Genomic DNA, 19,712 nt, shown 5'->3' on the forward strand with positions numbered 1-19,712 from the left:
AGACACAGAATCTGAAACAGGCTCCAGGCTCTGAGCTGTCAGCACAGAGGCCGACGCGGGGCTTGAACCCCCGGACGGCGAGATCATGACCTGAGCCGAAGTCGGCCACTTAACCGACTGAGCCACCTAGGTGCCACTGACCCATGATTTCTAGCATCACATCTTCCTCAGGTTCAAACTTTCCATCATACCCTCTATATCTCGACACAAGGCTGCTTCCTTAATCTTTCATCCATCTGATAGCCCTTGCAGCATCTCTTTGGCTAAGTCCCTTGTAGGCAGGTTTCAGGACCCACGGCAAACTCTGCCTCCTCCTTACAGCGTTTGCTGGCCCGCCCCAGCGTGTACCCATCTCCTCTTAACCCCACAATCCCACTGCTGGTAAACCACAACTTTTTGACATCCTACTGATTACCACGCTGAAATAGCATCTAAAGCTCTGCCACTCAAAGTGCTCACTGAGACAAGAGCCTTGCTCCCAGAATGTCATTCAGTGCACCGCTTCCTTCACGCACAAAGTCTTTCTATGGGGGAAAAATGTCTGCTGGACAAAACAGTGTGCTTAGCAGTATAGCTGGATGACTTCCTGGTGCAAACTCAGAACAGTTGTACAGACCACAATCTGAATAGCACCGATGCACATTTTCTACTATAATTTTATTATTTTCTCACAGCCATTTAATGCAAAGATGGAAACTTTCATCTTAATTTGGAAGCATGCAAAATGACATTTCTTCATATAAATGCTTACTTCTGATGTCAGGTTCCTAACCCACAGCTTTATAAGGAGTCCCCTTGACATGATGTCTGGTAAGTTTGGAATAAACCAGAGGATTGAGAGCATGACTGTAATTCTAAGCAGTAGAAATTACTTCTAAAATACAGTGGACGGTTTTTAAAGAATCCAATGTAACAAGTGTTCAAATAACTTGGATCTCTGCCAAGAATTAGAAAGTTTAATATTTCTAAATTCTGTAAGTTAAAAGTTCCAAACACCTATGAAATCATAGGCTGAGAAACTAAATGCTGAAGCAAAAGGAGCTTTTGAAATAATCTCCATGAGGGGCACCTGGGTGGCTGATTCGGTTAAGGGTCTGACTCTTGGTTTTGGATCAGGGCATGATCTCACAGTTTGTGAGTTCGAACCCCACATCAGGCTCTGTGCTGACAGTGTGAAGCCTGATTGGGATTCTTTCTCTCTCCCTTTCTCTCTCTGCCCCTCCCCCTCTCGCTCTCTAAAATAAATATACTTTGAAAAAGTAAAATGAGGGGCAGCCTGGGTGGCTCAGTTGGTTGGGTTTCTGACTTCGGCTCAGGTCATGATCTCAAGGTTCATGAGTTCGAGCCCTGCATGGGGCTCTCCACTCTCAGCAGAGTCTGCTTCAGATCCTCTGTCTCCCTCTCTCTCTGCCTCTCCCCTGCTCACTCTCGCTCACACTCTCTTTCTCAGAAATGGATACACATTACAAAAAAAATTTTTTTTGAAATAATAATTTAAAAAAGTAAAATGGAATAATCTACATAACATTTTTTTAAATTTTTTTTAATGTTTATTCATTTTTGAGAGACAGAGAGAGACAGAGCATGAGCGGGGAAGGGGCAGAGAGAGAGGGAGACACAGAATCCGAAGCAGGCTCCAGGCTCTGAGCTGTCAGCACAGAGCCCACGCGGGGCTCGAACTCACGAACTGTGAGATCATGACCTGAGCCGAAGTCGGGCGCTCAACCGACTGAGCCACCCAGGCGCCCCTCTACACAACATTTTAAATGGATTCTGGGGGTGCTGAACTATATTCTTAGAGGGTAAACCTTAGGATGGATTCTGAAGACAATGAATTAAACCCTGTCTTGGTGAAGATGGGATGACTGTGTGTGATTTCAACACTCTGTCTTTGCATTTCTCTATTTAAGATGCACAGTAGGAAAGTTAGACTGTGCAGCCACGGAAGTGCTCAGTTGGCTCTCCCTCAGGAAATAACCTGTTGCTCAGCGGTGAGGAGTGCCCGTTGTGACGGCTCGTGGCCCCAGACCTCACCGCAAAACAGTGCTTTATAATACATAAAAGAGAAGACACAGGCTATGTAATTTAAGAGCTGATTCTGTAATGTGCCAATAGCAAGAATACAGCAGCAGGTCTAATGCCATATTTCTAGTAGAGAGACTGTAAATGACATTTCAAGATACCCGCGGTAACAGTAAGGTGACAGGACATTGCCTGCGAATTCTCCTGCTGGCAAAGTCTACTGGTCTGCTAATACCACTGGGCGTTATTGTCTATATTCATCACTGAAGGAAGTGCTAACAGTAGTTGGGGGCAAATGAAAACAGAGATATTTTTGTTTTCACATCCAAGCTCAGGGGCTCCTTAAAACCCAGGGGAAAGTGTCAGCCTGTGTGGTATTGGCAGCTCCAGGATGGCACCCCCGGGGTTCTCGGACCTCCTCACACTTCCTCCAGGTGGGCCTTTGATGTATGTAAATGGACGTGGACTAGAGACCTGTCGGAGGAACACAAACAGACGCCCCTTCCTCTTACCTGTCGTGCTGTCACTTAGTCTGTCTTTGTTTTCCCGTATAGAACTGATCTCAGCCTGTTGGAACACAAAAATGACTTCAAAGAATTTTCCTGAATATGATATTCCACAAAAGAAGCAAGCAAATTTTCCTGGGTTTACACAGAACAGGTTTCCTTCTAAAAAAAAAAAGTTAGAAAATCGCCAGGAAAGGGAATATTTTAAAATATAAGTGAATAAAAGTGACGATGATCTACTGAGATATGATTTCTAAAACGTGAGGTTCCATGAGCGTGTAATCTCAAAATAGTTTTCAGGAACTTTATTAAGTAAAATACAAATATCTTTTAAGATTATAATAACTTTATGTAATAGTGAACTTAGTGGGCTATGTCCTAAAACCTGAGATGGCAAATATTAGTTTCATCATGAAGTCAAATACAAGTCTTACCTATCTGGATAATATACTGATTAAAATACATTAGAAATACTGGTTTAGCTTCACTATTTTATAAATTAACTGTTATTAGTATATTCTTATTAATATTTTTAAGAGAATTTGTAGTAAATAAGACCTGTCAGGGAAGATAAAGGTAATTTTATAAGGGAATACAAAATTTTATGATCATGGGTTGACAATCCCCTAAAGATCTCCTCTAAACCTTTGCCCCTGAATATGTGTCTGTAAATACATTGCAAAAGTTCTTGCAACTTCGGGGCGCCTGGGTGGCGCAGTCGGTTAAGCGTCCGACTTTAGCCAGGTCACGATCTCGCGGTCCGTGAGTTCGAGCCCCGCGTCGGGCTCTGGGCTGATGGCTCAGAGCCTGGAGCCTGTTTCCGTTTCTGTGTCTCCCTCTCTCTGCCCCTCTCCCGTTCATGCTCTGTCTCTCTCTGTCCCAAAAATAAATAAACGTTGAAAAAAAAATTAAAAAAAAAAAAAAAGTTCTTGCAACTTCAAAGCCAGACTCTCATTTCAAAACAAAATGCAATGAGTTGCCAGAAATTACTATGTTTCATCTAGATGAGCGGTGGACTATGATGAGAGAGAGAAGTTTTCAGCAAAGGAACTTTTGTAAAAGCCCAAATGCTAAAAATAAAGTGGCTCATTTTTGGCAAGTGCTTATCTTTACAAAAAGCTGCCTTTTCGCTTTATAAAAATAGATGTTTATTTTTCAACTATCTTAAAGTACAATAAATGGCATCCATTTAAAGTTTACAGGTTGAGTTTTGACAGGTACACACTCATGGAACCACCACGATAACCAAGATACAGAAGGTGTCCATTAGGTCTACAAGATTCTGCACGCTTCATCACAGCCAATACCTGCCCACCCTATCCCCAGGTAACCTCCACTCTCCTTTTTGCATTTGCTAGAATTCCTATAAATGGACTGTCATGGATATGAATATGTGTCGGGCTTTTTTCACTCAGCCTGATGATTTTCAGATTCACCCATGATGCTGCTTACGAAGGACATTTGGATTGTTTCCAGTTTGGGGATATGTGAATAAAGCTTCTGCAAACTTTTGTGTATACAACTTTGTGAGACATAAGTTTTCATTTCTCTTGTAAAAACATCAGTGAGTGGATGGCTAGATCATATGTTAGGTGTGTGATGAACTTTTAAAGAAACTGTCAGTTTTCCAAAGTAGTTTTGCCACTTTACATTCCTACCAACAGAGTATAATAATTCTAATTGCTCCACATCATCACCACCATGTAAAAATACACTTCTTAAACTTTAGCCATTTTAAATGGAGTCACTTTTTATCTTTTTGAGATTTTTTAAAAAAAGAAATGAAAGGTTTTTTACACTCTAATGCTGAAAATTGAAATTTATTCTTCTCTGGAATGCATTGCATCCTTTGAGCCATAATCATATTAGAAGACATTAGGGTACTAATTGTAAAAGTATAACTTCCTTTCCTTTCCTCATTTAGGTATTCATATTAAGAATTTATTAATAAAATCTAGTTAAAGTGTGGGAAATGTTAGGTTGACGGGATCTTTTTCAGATCACTATACATCCAAGTTAAAAGATAATTCATTTTGGGGCTGCTGGGTGGCTCAGTCAGTTAAACACCTGACTCTTGGTGCTGGCTTATGTCATGATCTCACAGTTTTGTGAGTTCAAGCCCTGCATGGGGCTCTGCACTGGCAGGGCGGAGCCTACTTGGGATCCTCTCTCTCCCTCTCTCTGCCCCTCTCCCACACACGCTATCTCTGTCTCTCTCAAAATAAACAAACTTAAAAAAAAAAGTAATTTATCTTCAGTAATTCTTAGATGGGGGAAAGAAGTATACAATTATTCCACTGCAATTTCATTTTAACAATTAGAAATTTTATTTTCTTTCCAAGCATAATTTCCTAGTGATGGTTAGGTAAACAGACAGTAAATGAAAATATCGTCCCATTTCCTAAAATACCTTCCAACAAGAAATCTAGAGAATTAGGTAGAAAGGATTTTCTAAAATTAATGCATAGTAGCTTTATAGTCAGGAAAAGTTTAATTACAAATATACAATTACTTGTCAGTAAGACACCAGAGAACAATCCTCATTTCTTTCTTTTTGATGGGCATTATATCAACTCGATTTAGTAAGAAGATTGGTTATCAGTTAAGTTCTTATCTTTGTCCCTTTTTTTAAAATCAAGAAAATTAGGTATTACTTACGGAATGTAATCTATTCATTCTACTTTTTTTGTGTGGAGTCCATGCCAGAAGAAATAACTGAGGGGTGCTTCGTGATGAAAAGTTTGTCAATCAATCACTGGGAAGTCTATTCTGTTTTGTCCGATGTTGTACCACTTAAATCATGTCTATTATGTATCTTAAAATTCAAAATAAATTGAACACAGACAGGAAATACCTTGAAGGGTGGTTCAGCAAAGAACACAGATTCCTTTCCCGAAAGTGGCGTTGAAGTTATTGATCTTGGGGAAGACACATCACTCAACTTAAAAAAACAAAATGAAAATCACAGATAAAGAACGTTTCTTCAAAGACTTTTCTTCTCCAATGCAAAGGATTAGCCTATTTAACCAATGCAAATAAATCTAACAGTAACCATCCTTAGTTTCACTTAATCCAAGGGTATCTTCTATTTAATATGGCACCTCAAGTACTTTTTGGAAGTTTGCAGAGTATAACTAACTTTCTTCCTATATTTACTGGAAGCAATTTTCAAAATCTATAAAACTTCTGTGGCATGTTGGGAATATTATTGATGAATATGCTAACATATTTAACATAACTTATCAGAGGAGATATTCCTCTCAACTATTTGAGAGATTTCATAGACATTCGAGCTTCCTCCTATATGCAATAGTCACTATAAGCTCAGAAATGAAAGCTGCTTTTAATATTAGCCAACCTTCAATGTAATTAGAAAGGCAAATATATTTGAACAGAATTTTGAGAAACCAGCTAAAATTCATTTTCAATTAACTGCCTCACCAGCTACCCATTCTCCCCGCCTTCACTTGAGCTGTTCATGTGAGCTACTAAAAGTAGACTGAGCTTCACTTAAGGAAAAAGTTTCTGTCCTAAGATTTTGAGAAATTTCCTTCAGGCTCTTTCTTTCTTTTCTTTCTTTTCTTTTCTTTCCTTTTCTTTCCTTTCCTTTTCTTTCTTTCTTTTTTTTTTTTCCTGGAGGCTTTGAAAAAAGATCCTGTTCAATTCCCCAGCCTTGCACTAAATAAGAATCAACATTATTTACATACTAATAATCAAAATCTTTCATGCCATTATCTGTAATTTAAAACCAGTAAAGAAAATTTTAAATGTGCATTTAAGAGTCAATTCTAAACATTTCATTTTGGCCTAAAGATAAAATGACAAAATCATGGCTTTTTCTTGTTGTTGTCATATGTTTGTTCAATGTTGGTTTACTTTTGTTTTTACCTGGGTAGGACTGATAGGAGGTGGTGGAGCTTTGCGTTTTTTTGGAGTTCCACTTCTTTCTGAGCTTATTTTAGAGACTTGATCATGCTGGAAGTTATCACAGTCCAAAGAATGGAGGTGGGTTAGTTCGGTTAGTAAAGTCTGAACAAACAGCTTCATCAAACAAATGAGAAAAACCTCAACAGTTCATGCATTTCTTACTTCAATAAGATCTGACATCTGCTACCAACATAAAAATAAGTAATATGCATGCTTCAAGTTTTCTTCCAGCAGCCCATGCTTTAATAGCCAGAAAATAAAAAACACAAGACAAAACCAGATTAAGTTGGTGTAGAGAATTGGGAAAGTAGAGGATGGGGAGCTGCCTGCCCCAGTTTAGAACCCAGAATACAATGATAGTCTAGCCATCTTAATGCAAAGCAGTGGTATTTCCTCCACCTTTGCATTACTTCCACTCCTTTTTAAAAAGAATGTCAATATGGGGGCAAGCAGAAACGTCTTCTCTGAAGGTTATGGATAAATAAGGGACACAGTTAGTACCTAATAAATTCAGTACTGGCTATTTCCTGTCTATGATAATTTTTCAAAACCTTTGATGTGTAAGTAAATAAATGTAACCGCCAACTATACATCTCATCAAAAAAGTAAACAATGGTGACAAAGTTTTTAGGAAAAACCTCCAAAATAATAGGGCAATCTTCTCAATTTCTATCTAGAACTCTAACAACATTTTAGAAAAGTTCCAATTAAAATGAAAGGAAAAGCTAACCCTCTTATATTCATTAAATATCTAACACTCTCATGGATAGAGGTCTATAATCCATGGGATACACAAGCATTTAAAATACTGTTGTTGTTCCTTCGCAGAGCTAACCAAACATTTTCACAACAGAAAATATTAGTACATTTCCGAAAAAGATGAATATATAAGTAGCAAGTTTAAAGTCACATGCTTTGGAAACAGGGTAAACCATTAAGAAAACAGTTACCACCTTCTAACAATGAATCATCTATTCTAAAGATATTTTACTCCTTAAGCATTTTCAACATAGTTTTTATCACTTTTCTAGTGGAGCACAGTGGTTTAATCAGAACATTTTCAAATTCCCACAAGTTATGATGGCCAAAAAAAATTCTATCCCCCAAAGATAAATACCTGCTTTGGTTTTGTTGGTGTCTTTGAATCTATAGAGGAAAAAGTGGGGAAAAAAATAAATAAATAAAGGTAAGAACCATGACTCACATCTACTTTGGGTGGGAGACACACACACACACACACACACACACACACACGCTCACACCCATACACACAACAAACACAGTATTTAACATTACATTTTTCTTCAAGAATATGTTTAAAAGAATAATAAAATAGATCATATTTTGCACATTCCTTTACCCTTTGGGGAAAATGGAGTGGATAAATTTAAAACAACACTGACTATTTTCTTTCACATACCAGAATCCTGAGAGATTTTTGATAATAGAAGGCTTTGAATTCCTGCATTTTCTGAGAGTTTGGAATAATGTAAGGCATTGTGTCCAAGAGAATCTACAAGGTTTAGGTCTGCACCCTTTTTAATTAAGGCTTCCACAATATTAGAGCTGCTGATCTCACAGGCTAGCATGAGAGCAGTTCTAAAGAAAAAAAAGGAGATACCAAATTAATACAACCAAAATGGGGAAACACTTTTCTGAGAAATCACTTATCCTGAAAACAAGGAAAGAAAGATGAAGTACAGTTAAATATATACACTTAATGGACTGCTAGTGAGATGAAACTAGGGGTGTTTTTTTAACTTCAGATTAAATCAAAACATTAAACCATATAAGGTCAAATAATATAGACATAATCTTCTAAATATGATGGAATTTAATATGATTGGCACCAATCATAATATGATGGCACCTTTCACCTCAAGCATTTTAAAGTACCTATACATCATTAGGACTATTTTTAAAAGCAGCCAATATGTTTAATTTTGCATGAAAAGCCATCGGAAATGGCCTAGTCACTTCAGTATTTAATAATCGCATCACAGAGGTCTAGGGGAAATTTTTTTTAACGTCAAACAGATTCTCGATTATCAAAAGAGGCAGAAGGGGCGTCTGGCCGGCTCAGTCAGTAGAGCATGTGACTCCTGATCTCAGAGGCATGAGTTCGAGCCCCATGGTGGGTAGGGCTAACTTTAAAAAAAAAAAAAAGGCAGAAAATGAAAAAATTAAAAACACTTTATTACAAATGATCTAAAATATAGCTGTAATATTTTGAGGCTCCCAGAATGTAGATATCACTGAAATCCCATGATTTCTATTTTGGTGGTACCTTCCATTTTTGTCCCTGGAATTTACATCTGCTCCATGATCCAGGAGAAAGCGACAGACCTCACTGTGGCCACTTTGTACTGCAAGAAGCAGTGGTATATTCCCATCCTAGGAGACAAATGTAGATTGATTTTAACTACGATCCTAAATGCCAGAATTGCATACAGAATTGCCTTGTTCTTTGTACATTTTATTCCTGAACTGTCCTGCCACCATGACAGTTTGTGTCCTGATAGGGCTGCCATGACATCTCAGCACAGCATTTTTTTTTTAACTTAAATTCAAGTTAACTAACATACAGTGTAGTATTGGTTTCAGGAGAACCCAGTGATTCATCACTTCCATATAACACCCAGTGCTCACCCCCAACAAGTGCCCTCCTTAATGCCCATCACCCACTTAGCCCATCCCCCCACCTGCCTCCCCTCCAGCACCCCTCAGACTGTTCTCTGTATTTAAGAGAGTTTCTTATGGTTTGCCTCTCTGTTTCTATCTTATTTTTCCTTCCCTTCCCCTATGTTCATCTGTTGTGTTTCTTAAATTCCACATGAATGAAATCATATCATACTTGTCTTTCTCTGACTTACTTCTCTCAGCATAACACACTCTAGCTCCATCCATGTTGCTGCAAATGGCAAGGTTTCATTCTTTTTGATCACCGAGTAATATTCCAACACACACACACACACACACACACACACACACACACACACACACACCCCAATCTTCTTAATCCATTCATCAGTCGATGGGCATTTAGGCTCTTTCCATAATTTGGCTACTGTTGATAATGCTGCTATAAACATTGGGGTGCATGTGCCCCTTCCAATCAGCACTTTTGTATTCTTTGGATAAACACCTAGTAGTTCAACAGACCTCTTCTTAAGGAATTGCACTGACTGTTAGCTTTTTCTCAGGAACCTCAGCCTCATGGGCTGCTTTTTCCCTTCAGTGACCAACCCTCAGTCTGGCAGCGACATGACAGAGAGTGGAACATCAAGTATGTAAAGGCTCCAGGCAAGCATATCATGTTTACTGGGGGATGGCTCTGAAGAACAGGAGGACTTGTTTCCACAGAGCAGCAGTAGGTCCACTGCCCTCCAAGTAGCTTCTTCCAAGCAAACTACACGCATCCTACCATCCATTCTACTATTCCCTTGCAAAGTACATGCTTTCATAACCTTACAAGTACCAGAATGGAACATTAAGAGTTTGCCTATTCTTGGCACATGACTAGATAAAGATCAATGGAAAGAATCATTTAATATGACAATTGGCAATCCTTTAAAACAGTGCTGTAGAGGGGCACCTGGGTGGATCATTCAGTTAAGCATCTGACTTCAGCTCAGGTCGTGATCTCGTGGTTCATGAGCTCAAGCCCTGCATCAGGCTTTGTGCTGACAGCTCGGGGTCTGGAGTCTGCTTCGGATTCTGTGCCTCCCTCTCTCTCTGCCCCTCCCCTGCTCATGCTCTGTCTTGCTCCCTCTCAAAAATAAATAAACATTAAAAAAATTTTTTTAAATGATGTTGAATCACTATGTTATATACCTGAAGCTAATATAACACTGTATGTTTATTACACTGGAATAAAAATAAAGTAAAATAAAATAAAATAAAATAAGAAAATGAGATCCCAACTCATACACAAACCATGTAAGGTGATGAAGAATGTAAACATTACAACAGAAAAAACGTGAAAAAATACTAGAAGAATACATAGGTGACTATTTCCACAATCTTAGGGTGAAGGGGTCCTAACTCAAATGATACAAAAGCTTCAAGAGAAGCTTGTATTCTGCTTATTCCTTGGAACATACCTCCCAGATGCAGTTAATAGTAACTTTTAAGGTAGATGTATTCAAGTAGGCAAAGGAAAAAAAATAAATTACAATATGTCCAATTATTTTGAAAAATACAATTGCTGTTTAAAGATTAAGTCTCCGTTTAAAATAGAATTTCAGACACATTTCTAAAAAATTATCTCTGCGAAGTTATAATACTTTCTGGTTATGAAGTACTGAGATTCAGGGAGTAGGAATTTATCTACAATTCTATACACTCACATAACAATATTCCCATTAGGTATATTGCATGCATAGCATATAATTTCTATGCTATGGCAGGACATTTAAACTTGCAGTCAGGAGTGATTGGCATGTAAATTTATTCTCAGAGTAGCCCAGCAAGGTTAAACAGGCTAGAAGTGGTTTTCAGAGTTGGGAAATCCTAACCAGGAGTACCCAAGATGATACACGGGAAGTTAACAGAAATGACAGAACTTCTATTTAGACTTATTTCTTCTAAGAGTCAAGAAATTAAGCCTTATTAATACATTTAGGTTGATGGCAGATGACCTGAGAAACAAATGTACACATCAGGAAGTGCACATCACAAAATGTCTTGTCAATGTGTCATTAAATTCAGAGACCAATAGAGATAATACTTGGATCCGTTTTGCAGAAGAGGATCTAGGTTGAAACGCATTAGACTTTCGCCAAATGCTGAGGTCTCTAAACGTCTTAGTGACTTGCAGAGGTAGCCCACAGCGCTCTAGACGCCAGTGTGCATCTCCACATCTAGCAGCTGCCGGATACTTACCAAATCCTTGAGGTTTATGGGGCTTTTGTGCTCGCAAAGAGCCTGCACAGCTTGAAGGCAGCCCTGTGCCGCTGAGGGAAGGAAACAAAGACACAGCCCGTCACACAGGGGCTCTCACCAGCAGGGGCATCACACGCACCCAGGACAGAGAAGTTCGTGTTCCACCCAGTTTGCTATGTTATACTAGCTGCACTGAAGAGAAGTCGTATCCAGAAGGTTAAGTAAGGTGCTCCGAATTAGTGTTACAATTCAATGTTAATTTCCAGACCTAGAGCCACTGTCTGCCAGTTGCCTTTGTGCAAATATTTGGTTTGGCATTTTGTAGGACTTAGCTTTGCCCCAGCTAGCACTAATAGAAATTTATAAATCTCATCACTCCCTGAGCTCGGTGTTGACGTTTTGTTACTTGGGAGCCGTGTGACAGATAATGACAAGATAGTAAAACAGAACACTGAGAAATAAAATGGGAGTTTCTTTTGATCCCCAAATCAAAAAAATCTGTATCACATATTACATGAAATCTCTAAATGCTTATGAAAATCTCTTAGCTTAAACAAGAAACTTACATTAATTAAAATATAATAACCATGGCAATTTTTACAGTTTGGCAGGCAACTGATGAATTTTAGATGTGTTCCCTGATAAAACCCTACACATTCTGCAAACTGAGGGAGACAGAAATTCCAGGAATGATGACAGACAACAGCTTCAGAAATAAAATGGTAAAGAAAATGGCTTGAAAGAGGAAAAGGATAACTGAGTATTTCTTATGGCAGAAGGATCAGTAAGAGAATGAAAGTCACCTGCATAATGTAAAGCTGTTTTCCCAAAGCTGTCCACACTTCCGGCTGGGCATTTTGACTAGAAGACAAAAAATAAATAAATACACATAATAAACATTCTGCTCTGTTGAGTTCATCCTTTTCCTGCAAGGTTGTGATGTGTCTTATCAGGAAGAGAATAAATATGAATAGGCCCCAATTGCTGTGCTCCAGGACCTACAGTCTCCCATGGGGAGGGGAGCTCCTCTCCAAGTAATCGGGACCCAGGCAAAAGGTCACCTCTTTGCTGCATTGGCCGTCCTGTCCTCCCTCTCACACTAGCATCCCATCACCGGCAGCTGACAGATACGCTCCAGGCGTTCTCATCTTGGTCCCGTCTTTCCCCCCACATTTCCTGCCTAATCCTCTAGTCCCCCTTCACAAAACCAAGTTCCTGTAAAGAACTGCCCACATGCGATCCATGCTGCTTTGCTTCCCACTCGTTTCCAAACCCACTGCAGTTGCGTGCTGTTCTCCAGACTCCACAGAGATGGCCCCACAGTCACCAATAACCTTCGTGTTTCCCACGACAACAAACATCTGTGTCCTCCTCTTACCGCAATCCACCCCCTTCTCCAAACAGTCCTTCCACTTAGCTCCTAGAGCCCATACTAGCCTGGTGTTCCCACTACTGCTCAGGCCACTCCCCCTCCGTAAGCCAAACACAGAATGTTGGGGTTCCTCGGTGCTCTCCTTCTTGGTAATCTCATTCATGCCCATAGTTTGAAATGTCATCTAAAGGCTAAAGACTCAAATGTGTACCTTCGCAATAACAAACCTAAGTACATATTAGCTATTACGCACTGGGCACTCTTCATTGTTTTAAGGCTCCTGATGATGCTAGACACAATTATCACTCCCATCTTCTGATGGGGAAACTGAGATACAGAGAAGGTGATAATTTGCTCAAGTCACAGGACATGGCAGAGCCAGGATTCAAACCCAGATGCGCTGGGCTAGAGCATATGTTCTCAGCTGTACGCAACGTCATCTCCACGCGCCTGGCTTGATAACCCGCTGCCTATTTCACATTTCTGCTCTGATGGAAGCACCTCAAATGCAACCGTCCTAAACTTCCACTGAGTCACCTTTAACTTCTTCTCCTCCTCCTCTTCCGCCATCTAACTCACCACCATGTCCTGCCAATTCTGTGACCTAAACATACCTGGTCTACTCTTTCTTTCTCCATTACACCACCCAGTCTAGGCCAGCATCTTCTCATGCAGACAGCTGGGGCAGCCTCCTGGCGGGCTCCACAGCTCTGCTCTCGCCTCTATTCTCTATACAACTAGAGTGATCTTTTAAAACTGTGAATACCAGTCCTTCCTTAAAAGCCCTCCACAGTTCCATGCTGCGCTCAGAGGACTTATGGCCCGCCTGCCATGACACACAGGCCTGCACTCCATGCCCTTCTTTCTCCTCCACGCTCACTCAGCCCCAGCCTTTCTTTCCTCCCTGACCAGTGCCTTTCCTACCCGAGGCCCTCTGTACTTGCTCTTCTGTCTGCTTGGAATGCTTTCCCCTTGGCTCTTTCCAAAGTTCTCGGCTTAAATATCACCTCCTCCACGAGCCCTTCCCTGATCGTTCACCCCACACCCATCTCTCTCAGTACTTGGTCAGTTTTCTTCTTGATGTGGTGCAATTTGTAACATGCATTTGGGGACTTGTTTACAAGATTGCAAGCTTCATCAGGATAAGGGATGCTCTGCTCGTGAAAATATACTCAATGCCTGACACAGGGCACGGTGTCCAGGAGGCACTTGTTAAAAGTGGGGGGGGGGGGGGACTAGTGGGCTATCAGGGGAAGAGGAGAGTTCATTTGAATTTGAAGAATCTCACAAGGGTCTGTTTGCGCTCACTGCCTTGAGGAGGCAAACTTTAAAACGGTAGCCACTGGAGAAGAGAAGAATCTCCAGCAGACAGATAGTAAGAGCAAAGGCCTAGAGAGCTCAGAGAAAGGATCCAGTGCAGAGAGTGAGGGAGGGCGGGAGGCAACAAGGGTCACATCACAGAGGGCAGAGGATGCCAAGACAGAAGCGAAGAACTGGCTGGAGAGGTCCAGGACCCAAGGAAAGCGACCCATTAGGAGGACATCAGAGCCTCAAGGTTTTAGGAGCTCCTGGGTGGCTCAGTAGGTTGAACAACCGACTTTACCTCAGGTCACGATCTCACGGTTTGTGAGTTCGAGCCTTGCGTCAGGCTCTGTGCTGACAGCTCAGAGCCTGGAGCCTGCTTCGGATTCTGTCTCCCTCTCTCTCTGCCCCTCCCCTGCTCATGCTCTGTCTCAGAAATAAATAAACATTAAAAAAAAATTCAAAGCCTCAGGTTTTAACAACTATTCAGAAAGAAGAACAGCAAGTCTGCAAATTAGAGGCAAGAACAGGCAATGTTAAGAGTGAAATGTCTGTCTGCCCTTCAGTGGTAAGAGGAACGGAGATCAAGTTACGACTTACCATGCTTTGGCCTAATTTTAGAATAGCACAAGGAAGTGTTTAAAGGCTTCAAAGATTCCAGAGAAAAACCAATCCATTTGCATAACCAGATATAAAATTACATTAGAGGCTAGAATATCTGGTCCTTGCCCATGAGGATTTCCAGCCTGTCAAGTTCATTCTTCCTGAAAATCAGAGCCAGATGCAAAGCCTGGATAGCCAAGCCAGAATGAGAACAGAGATTTAAGATACAAATAAGTTAAAAAAAAAAATTAAGGCAAGACCAAGGGTATGGAGGCAGTGCACTTGGGCAAGTCCATGATTGTCATTTATTCAAGGTGCCGGGCCTCAGAGAAAGCAGGGAAGTTCTACTTTAATTGTTCTCAGAGAGGAGCCTCATAATAATAATAAAAATAATAATAATCACAGATGTTGATCTATTTTTCTTGAATTTCACTTCAAAGGCCTGTTAAGGTTTGCATTCCTGGCACTGGTGGCAGCTTGCGTCACATAATGCAAGACAAGAAGCTGTGTGACCAACAGAGCAGGACAAGTTGAAGAATGTGACCACATTTCTGCATTAGAATTGCAGAGCCAAATTAAAGCAAGATGCTGGGTCCCACACAGTGCCTGTGAAGCTGAGACAACAGCTCAACAGAAGAGATAGCACTCCAAACACATATTTTATGGCTCTGTGCTGTTCCTGAAAACAACCAGCTTGCACGCTGACTGGCAATGGCTGGATGTTACAGTATGGGCCGCTACTGGGCTTTCATTAAATATTCATCTTTCAAGATTTACAGATGTCATCCCCCTAAGCGATCATTATAAACTGGCCAGGTTATCAAACCAGGGAGTTAGCTTCAAATTATAAAGGGGAATAAAACCAAGAACCTCGGCAAAAAACTAAGAACTAAAGGCACATTTAAAGTTACACACAAGGAAATAAAGGTTGAAATTTTGTTTCTCAAAAAGAGTTGTGTTCTACCAATGACTGAAAGAAAGGCTATTAGGATACTGGAGATCCTATATTGCAAGGATCTCCAATCGCATGAAAAACAGTTTTTAAACTGATTATGTAAAGGGTACAAGTCTGTCAGAAAAGGACGCAAGGAGCTGATAAAGGCAAGAAAAAGGCTGTATCCCAGGAAGACACTCCAAATTCTGATGAGGATCTTCTTCCCTATCAGTGCCATTGCTATGGAAATAATCTTTTCCTTGGCTGTCATTTAAATTGTGATGCTTCTTAGGAAACCCAGGTTCTGGGATGGTATTTAAGGGAGCGTGTGTGTGTGTGTGTGTGTGTGTGTGTGTGTGTGTTATTCTTTCACAGATACAGTTACTGTTAAATTTAAAAGATGACATAATTTTAAAAATTTATAATTTTAAGTTGTTCCATTTTACCTGAAGGAGCTTCCTGATGCATTCGTGGTGGCTGTTCTTGGCTGCGAGGTGCAAGGCACTGTGTCCTAAATGGATTAAAAAAAATCTTGGAAAAAGAGGCCACACATTTTAAATCCCTTTCTTATCTCTGTGACAAAGACAACTATGAGGAAATAAACTGTTCTCCAACAAAGGCAGAATTGTTACTCTTGGTAAGGTCTCAGCTTCTAATCTGTAAAGTTCAGTGTGACAAACGAGCAGAGGACACAGAGCATCCTGCCCACTGCATAATATTCAGGGTCTACTCCAAATGCCCTTCTCTTGGGGTGATATTAAACTCTGAGCTAAAAGCTGGCAGGTGACTCATGATACACAGCTCGGTTCTGCTTTCAGCGGTCCCCATGCATGCCAAATGTCCTGCATCCACCCCAGCCACACCAGGCTACGACTACCACAGGCCCAGGAACCCAGGAAAGGCCACCTGTACACCAGCTGAGAACATCCTAAACACCCATCACTTAAATCCCTAGTTTTGGCTTTTCATTTCCCTCTCCTTCAAATGTCCTCCAGCCCCTGCACGGAAACTACCTGGAGTTTTCAGATATTCAAAGTCCTTATGTGGAAGAAGGAAAAGAGTGGTGAAAACAATAATACACTACTAAAGTCGCATTTCTTTACGTTCCCTTCAGAGAATATGACCCTAACATAACGCACTCTGATGTTTCAGCAGTCAGCTTTAGGAAATCCTAGTGCTGTACCCAACTCTCTCCACAGCCTAACGGGCCTAGAGAATTTCTAAGGAAGAGGGGTTTGGGGGCAACTTCTGGGCAGAAGGTATGGCTACCAGCCCAGGAGGCTCCCATCTGAGGCCCCTCACCACCTCGCTGGACCCTGCGCTTAGCCTGGATTCTCTTCCTCCAGGATCACCACACAGCTTGCTCCCTCACCTCAGAGGCAACTGAAAGAGTGCCTTGTGAAGGTCTGCCCTGACCTCCCCTTTTAAAATTCCCATTCCTCCGCCGCCCTTTTAATCTTCAATCCCTGCTTCATTCCTGCTCTTCATAGCACTGAGCACCTTCCCACATTCCTTTCCACCCCACCCCACTCTACACAATACACACACACACACACACACACACACACACACACAATTTATGGAGCTTATTTTTCTTGCCCCACTAGAATATGAACTCACTGAGGACAGGAAGTTCTGTCTCATTCCCTGCTGTGTCCCTAGTCCAGCACTGATGATGCATCATAGGCTCTTACTACACACTTGTTAATTTCAATTAGAGGGTATGCTCATTTCAAAGGTCTGGGGAGGAGGTTTAGGGGCAGAGGACCAAAGCTGCCCCTGCCAGCCAACCCAGAGCACATGGTAAACTCTTAAATCCTCCATCTCCCAAACTTTTCGGCCGAGATGTGCCGAATGTCATACCTGTAAACAACCCATACTTTGGGACATGCTTCAAGCATGGTTTCAGTCTCGGTGCTATTGACATTTTAAGCCGTGAGTGTGTGTGTCTATGTGTGTATGTTGAGGGAAGGGGGGTTGTCCTATGCATTTTAGGTTATTAAGCTGTACCTCTGGCCTCTACCCTTTACATGTCCATTTGTGATGATCGGAAATGTCTCCAGACATTGCCAAATATCCCCTGGGGGCAAAATCACCCCAGTTGAGAACCACTGGCTTACAGAAACAATTTCTTTCATATGGTGGTCCAGTCTCCAAATATCATTTCTCCTTTTTCAAGTAGTCTTCAATCTGTAACATGGACTGGGAACCTTTAATTATTAGAGAATCATACAGCTAGGAAATACCATATTTAAAAATTAGAGGATTTTAGGATCACAGTAAGCTGCACAAAAGCATGTGTAAGGTCAAAAGATCAGATTCCTTCTTTTCTGAGACCAGCTGCACTGAAGGATTTTAAGGGTATGCATGAGGGTGGGTTGTTTAGGTGAAGCAGAACACAGGCAGGAACCCCTCCCAAACGGATGAGGAAGGTCGGAACTAAGGCCCTTGGAAGTAGGAAGACAAATATCTTCTCTTCTCCTTCCTCCTTTAACTTCCTGAGACCCTCCTCTTTCCAGGATGTATAATGCATAATAGTATCAGTTCAGTTACAGGATGCATTAAATAGGCTTTGGTGCGCTAGCCCGGCCCCCAAGCATCATCTGTACCAGTGTTTCTAAGGACAAACACGTTTTCAGTTTTAAACAAATGCCTTGCAGATGAACTTTTGGAAGCCATCCTGATTGTAAGTAGAAGACTGTTTATGTCATGTATACAGTGCATTAGCTTTTTGTCTCTGCTGTGGACAAAAGCTGTTCTACATAAAGAGCACCCATTGGAAAAAGACACAATTCTCCAAAGACGAGATGGTAGGGAGATTTAAACAACCCAGCAGAAAATAAACAATAGGGTTTCATTTCATTCCAAGTGTTCTACTCATACCTGGAAGTAAGTGCCGTGTTTCTAAAGAAACACAATTCTTTTATTCCCTGGCCCTGAGCTATGTTTTCCTGAACCAGGAGCACAACAGTATTTTCAATTAAAACATTCTCAAAACCCAAATAATGTGTCATGCCCTGGACATTACACCGAAGTGAGATGTCTCTTACTGTTAATGTTAACACAAAATTCTCTTTCCAAAAGCAAAAATTTTCTGGAGAGAATACATTGTATTAGTGGCAGAATCTCAGTGTAATGAGACAGTGCATAAGTCTGGCCCCCATTCAGCTATGGATCTGTCTGGAATATCAGGAAACAATTCAAATAACATGGCAACCCTAATTCAAGTGCATTCCAGCAGAACTTTGCCTGTGAGTAAAAAGACCAGTGTTATTTATGTCAAGGGTTGTGGGCTATAACAGGTAGTGTAAGAAACCTATTGTTGAAAGGGAGTCTAGGGGCACCTGGGTGGCTCAGTCAGTTAGGCATCTGAGGTCGGCTCAGGTCATGATCTCATGGTTCATGAGTTAGAGCCCCTCGTGGGCTCCACGCTGACTGTGGGGAGCCTGCTTGGGATTCTGTCTCTGACCCTCTCCTACTCAAGTTTGCATGCGTGTGCTCTCTCTCGCTCAAAATAAATAAATAAATTATAAAAAAAAAAATTAGAAAAAGCTTTAAAAAAAAAAAAAGAAAGGGAGTCTAAAAAGGATGGCTCAGGGGTGTCTGGCTGGCTCAGTCAGTAGAGCATGTGACTCTTGATCTTGGCATCATGAGTTCAAGCCTTACTTGAGGTTACTTTAAAAAAATAAAAATAAAAAATAAAAAGGATGCCCAGACATTCTAGCCATGGAACGCTTTCCCCCAAACTACCTCAGACAATAACCATTTATTCAATTCTTTAAGATCACTGGAGAAAATGGAGAAGAATTAGCTAATTTAATAGAGGAATTACTGATGTACTCTTCAAGTATATGTGAAAAAATCTGAAAACAAGTCAGAAGACACATACAGGGCTAACAAATAGCAAAGGGTGAAGTCTGAAAAATTGTAGTTTTAGATCAAAATATAAAAACATTTAGAAAAATAAAGAGAATTAAACGACATTCAACTACATAAGATTTAAAACATTTTCTTAGAAATCAGAGTTTCAAAATGCTGACTATATTTAAACAATAGACGTATAAATTTGGTTCTTATTTACGATTTTAAACATATTTAAACACCATTATCCTTAGTAATCCTCATTTTCTTTTCATCAAATTTTCATCACTGAGGCACAAGT

At 40.7% G+C, this 19,712-nt stretch overlaps 1 protein-coding gene across 5 annotated transcripts in view; it reads right to left on the bottom strand.

The window, feature by feature from the left end:
• RAI14 (retinoic acid induced 14) overlaps nt 1-19,712 on the bottom strand; it is a 144,991-nt gene that overhangs the window by 10,524 nt on the left and 114,755 nt on the right. For 4 of the 5 annotated variants that reach the window (XM_047836424.1, XM_047836504.1, XM_047836586.1 and 1 more), the window contains 9 exons: nt 15,997-16,061; nt 12,143-12,200; nt 11,340-11,410; nt 8,743-8,849; nt 7,876-8,054; nt 7,573-7,601; nt 6,417-6,503; nt 5,383-5,469; nt 2,535-2,589 (listed from right to left, as the gene is read on the bottom strand). In XM_047836424.1, the coding sequence (XP_047692380.1) occupies nt 2,535-2,589; nt 5,383-5,469; nt 6,417-6,503; nt 7,573-7,601; nt 7,876-8,054; nt 8,743-8,849; nt 11,340-11,410; nt 12,143-12,200; nt 15,997-16,061 (738 nt within the window). The remainder of the gene's footprint in view (nt 1-2,534; nt 2,590-5,382; nt 5,470-6,416; nt 6,504-7,572; nt 7,602-7,875; nt 8,055-8,742; nt 8,850-11,339; nt 11,411-12,142; nt 12,201-15,996; nt 16,062-19,712) is intronic. The other variant, XM_047836667.1, reaches the window with a different exon arrangement.

The sequence above is a fragment of the Prionailurus viverrinus genome, chromosome A1 (assembly GCF_022837055.1).
Source record: "Prionailurus viverrinus isolate Anna chromosome A1, UM_Priviv_1.0, whole genome shotgun sequence".
In the NCBI taxonomy this organism is placed as follows: Eukaryota; Metazoa; Chordata; class Mammalia; order Carnivora; family Felidae; genus Prionailurus; species Prionailurus viverrinus.